General features: G+C 49.7%; 1 protein-coding gene across 1 annotated transcript in view; it reads left to right on the top strand.

The window, feature by feature from the left end:
* The window catches only part of prag1 (PEAK1 related, kinase-activating pseudokinase 1), a 14,840-nt gene extending 9,840 nt beyond the window's left edge, over positions 1 to 5,000 (top strand). The window contains exons 4-5 of the mRNA XM_079488387.1: positions 2,036 to 2,760; positions 3,534 to 5,000. Coding sequence (XP_079344513.1) covers positions 2,036 to 2,760; positions 3,534 to 4,577 — 1,769 coding nt within the window. The 3' untranslated portion in view covers positions 4,578 to 5,000. The remainder of the gene's footprint in view (positions 1 to 2,035; positions 2,761 to 3,533) is intronic.

The raw sequence follows: 5,000 nt of genomic DNA, 5'->3' as shown, positions 1-5,000 counted from the left end.
CGCAGACACCGGTGAGAACACACACACACATCTACAGACAGCCTGCACACGCTCGCAGACACCGGTGAGAACACACAAACACATCTACAGACAGCCTGCACGCGCTCGCAGACACCGGTGAGAACACACACACACATCTACAGACAGCCTGCACGCGCTCGCAGACACAGGTGAGAACACACACACACATCTACAGACAGCCTGCACGCGCTCGCAGACACCGGTGAGAACACACACACACATCTACAGACAGCCTGCACGCGCTCGCAGACACCGTGAGAACACACAAACACATCTACAGACAGCCTGCACGTGCTCGCAGACACCGGTGAGAACACACACACACACACATCTACAGACAGCCTGCACGCGCTCGCAGACACCGGTGAGAACACACACACACACACATCTACAGACAGCCTGCACGCGCTCGCAGACACCGGTGAGAACACACACACACACACATCTACAGACAGCCTGCACGCGCTCGCAGACACCGGTGAGAACACACACACACATCTACAGACAGCCTGCACGCGCTCGCAGACACAGGTGAGAACACACACACACACACACACATCTACAGACAGCCTGCACACGCTCGCAGAGACCGGTGAGAACACACACACACACACATCTACAGACAGCCTGCACACGCTCGCAGACACCGGTGAGAACACACACACACATCTACAGACAGCCTGCACGCGCTCGCAGACACCGGTGAGAACACACACACACACACATCTACAGACAGCCTGCACGCGCTCGCAGACACCGGTGAGAACACACACACACATCTACAGACAGCCTGCACGCGCTCGCAGACACCGGTGAGAACACACACACACATCTACAGACAGCCTGCACGCGCTCGCAGACACCGGTGAGAACACACACACACACACACACATCTACAGACAGCCTGCACACGCTCGCAGAGACCGGTGAGAACACACACACACACACATCTACAGACAGCCTGCACACGCTCGCAGACACCGGTGAGAACACACACACACACACACACATCTACAGACAGCCTGCACACGCTCGCAGACACCGGTGAGAACACACACACACACACACACATCTACAGACAGCCTGCACACGCTCGCAGACACCGGTGAGAACACACACACACACACACACACACACACACACACACATCTACAGACAGAGTTGAACTTGTGTTTGTGATAATAACTCGCACAGAGAGGAAAAACACACAGAAAACAGGAACAGACAGAAATAACTATTCTTGTAAAAGACACTTAACTTATCAGAACTCCAGATTCTCTCAAACACTCAAAACATTCGTGTCACCGAACACAATCTCTGTTACCCCACAGTCCCCTCACATTGTAGGTGTAGTTTTCCCATAATGCAGTGGGGCACAGAGATAATGATGGATAAAGAGAGGCAATCAGGGTTTGTGTTTTATCTGAGGATTTCCCCTCTGTGAAACCACTAACCTTCATCTCCACCCATTCATTACTACATCTCTGTCCAGAGACACAAACACACAACACAACACTGAATGATCTCTAGAGATGCACAACACTGAGAGCTTCAGTCTCTGAATCCTTCAAATATGATCTGATGAACATTCAAAATGCATAAATGTGTTGTGTGTGAGATTTCATCAGATTTCACACGCACACACGCACACATACACAATCTTGGTTCTTATAGGTCATAAGACTCTCACAAGGCGTGTCCCAGTTAAACAATAACCAAAGCACACACTCACACACACAATGTTATCACAAAGTTTTATAATGTTGTGTGTGACGCTTTTCTTTTAAATGACAGCTGTATGTATAATATTCAGAGTGTTTCTCTGCTCATGATTGTACAATATTTCACTCCATTAATTAATTTCTTATAAACAGCAAAACATTGATTTTGAAATTGACATGAATTTGAATTAGTAAGTAATGTTTTCAAATGTTCACTTAACAATATTGAACCGTACCATGTTCATATAAAAAATAACAAATTACTTTTCATTTCTCTCCGATCATGTGATCAGACTCCACCCTTCGCTCTTGCCCATCCCCTTTTCCCAGCAGCCCTTTGGCCTCCGCCCCAGCATCACCGCAGCCTGATGTGTTTCCTAGCAACAGTCTGACCCATCAGCTGCCTCCTCCGTTACCTCAGAAGAAGCTTGTGAACCGCACCTTCTCTGCTCCCAGCCAATCCGGTGTCAAACCGCTGGTGCGGGCGAGGCCACGCCTCCCGTTTGGCGGCTCGGAAACTAACGTGAGTCACCCTGATGCCGATGGCCGCCCGTCCGGCGCCACGCGCTCATCTGGCGAGTCCGTGGAGCGCCGATCGCCCATGCGCTCTCGGACCCTGGACGACCCTCAGTTCAGAGGTCAGGGACTTTTGGGGGGTCACAGTCGAGGAAGCATTACGTCCAGCTCATCTCCACATCTCAACACGCTGCTGTCGCCGGCGTCGGCCGGCACCTCGAGTTCAGGCTCGACTCTGCAGCTTCAGACGCTACTGAATAACATGGACAGCCGGGAGGGGATCTACTCGAAACTGGGCGGTCTGTACGCCGAGTCACTGCGGCGTCTGGCTCTGAAGTGTGAGGAACATTTCACCAGCAGTCAGAGAAATCCACTGCGATTCGACGAGAGCAACTGGTCCCTGTTTAAACTGACCTGTAACAAACCCAGCTGTCTGTCCGGAGACGCCGTCTATTATTCCGCCTCCTGCGCGTCAGACACTCGCAACACATACGCAGTAAAGGTGAGACATCCGCATAGACATGTCATTCAGCTTCACAGCTCACCGTCTTTATCTTCAAAACCTCAAAAAACTAACTTTTTCAAACATGATTTAATGTGATCAGACGTGAAAAACTACTCCAGTAAACGTTAGTACAGGAAAAAGTCTGAGATTCTACAGTGATTTTAACCTTACTAAAGTATATTTAAAATCATAGTAATTATTAGTGTGTTTAAACTACACAATACTGTAGTGCACATTAACACAGTGATGTTACAGTTTACTATGGTATATCTACAGTATTTATTCATATGGAATGACGTTCAGATGATGTGGATGTGCAGTTGTGTTCGTGTCATCAGACAGGAGGATCAAGTCTTTGTGATGATCCCCTGCTTATCCCATCTGACCTTTGACCTCAGTTACTAGTGCAGGAAGATGAATCATTCTGACTGTGATTTCACATGAATGACCCTCACATCACGTATGTTGTCTGCCATGTTGGAGCAGTCATGGTCACATGAGAAGAAAATAACGGTTATTTTGTAAGGTCATTTAACTGTAATCAAACGGATCGGAGCTACCCGTGCGTTAAAGGGTTTTAATGCACACCCTCCAGCCAATCAGAATCAGGCATTCCAACGAGCCGTGTGATGAATGTGATTATCACCTGTCACATGATGTTGTGTGAACACAAACTTTCAAATTGATGAATGACGACTGTTTCAAGATGGCAGACATGTCTGGATCATCATGATAGTGAAGTGTTTGTTTGTGTGTTTGTTTGTCTGTAGATGTGCAAAGGCCAGACGGCGGACAGTAAACAGGCTCATCTGTACGGTCTGTCCGTGCAGCAGAACATTCCTCCTCACTTTAATCTGCAGCAGGACTGCGGTCACTTCATCGCCTGTGTGCCGCAGAGCATGTTACCCAGCGAGGAGAGCGCGTCAGGGGCGGTGGAGCAGGAGCGTGTGGTGGTAATCACGCAGGAGGTTCCCCGTCAAAGCGCTGCTGATTTCGTCAGAGAGTGGGACTCTTTCCACAGAGCGCAGCCGGAGGTTTACGAGCGCCGCGTCTGTTTCTTGCTCTTGCAGTTGTGTACGGGACTGGAGCACGTCAAATCTCACGGAGTCACTCACCGCGACCTCTGCCTGGAGAATCTGCTCCTGGCGCAGCACCGGCGGTCAGACCCACAGCAGCAGTGCCTGCCACGTCTTCTCATCAGCAATTTCGCTAAAGCCAAGCAGCGCAGCTCCGACGACACCACGGTTTGCGCAGACCCTCGTCTCAAGCAAGCCCACGCTCGTCTTGCGCCCGAGATCGTCTCGGCCGCCCAGTACAGAAAATTTGACGAGTTTCAAACCGGCATTCTGATATACGAGCTGTTGCATCAGCGGAACCCGTTCGAGGTGACGCCCGCGCTGAGACAGCAGCAGTACGGATGCGGAGATTTGCCGTCCATCCCCGACATGTCGATTTACTCGGGTGGGCTTCAGAGACTCGCTCACCTGCTGCTGGAGCCCGACCCCGGCCGACGCATCCACATCCAGGACGCCAAACGTGTCCTGCAGGGTTTGTTGTGGGGTCCGCGGCGAGATCTTCTGGAGCAGCCGTGGGTTTACGGCGGCGGCGGGTCGCGTCCCAGACACGAGGGGCTGCTCAACTGGTTGGACGTGAAGCGAGCGCTGCTCATGATGAAGTTCGCAGAGCGATCTTTGGAACCCGAGCGGAACGCTGAGCTCGAGGACTGGCTGTGCTGTCAGTATTTCTCAACGGCCAATCCAAAATCACTGTGTCAAACTGCGGAACTGCTCTACAATCTCAAGTTCTCCCACTGAACAACATTCAAACAGCCGCCAGTACATGCATGATGTCCGTTACGACATGAATCTTGACTCATGATGGAGTTACTCTTTTAGTGACAGACGTCTGGTTCAATAAGCTCATGCATGGATTCAGAGGATTAAAACCAGCCGGTTATTTGCTGAATTCATTGAAGACTTTAAGATGTTCTTCATTTCATTCACATCAGATGAAGTCAAAACTCATCACATGTGACTTGATGTTTGTGTCGGTCATTAACACGGACAGATGACGGACTGACGGATTATTTTTACATTCCACAGTGTTTTTATGTACTTCTCAGTTTTTGTGTAAATCTCATGAAGAAAAGTGCAGATCATATTTAACACCGACATCTAAAAGCAAAGCAACACATTTAAGACATTCAGGTTTACATAGACATGCACAGTTTCCACAAA

Source organism: Barbatula barbatula (assembly GCF_947034865.1).
Source record: "Barbatula barbatula genome assembly, contig: scaffold_208, whole genome shotgun sequence".
In the NCBI taxonomy this organism is placed as follows: Eukaryota; Metazoa; Chordata; class Actinopteri; order Cypriniformes; family Nemacheilidae; genus Barbatula; species Barbatula barbatula.
Note: the sequence above shows the minus strand (reverse complement) of the source record. Positions and strands in the feature narration are given on the sequence as shown.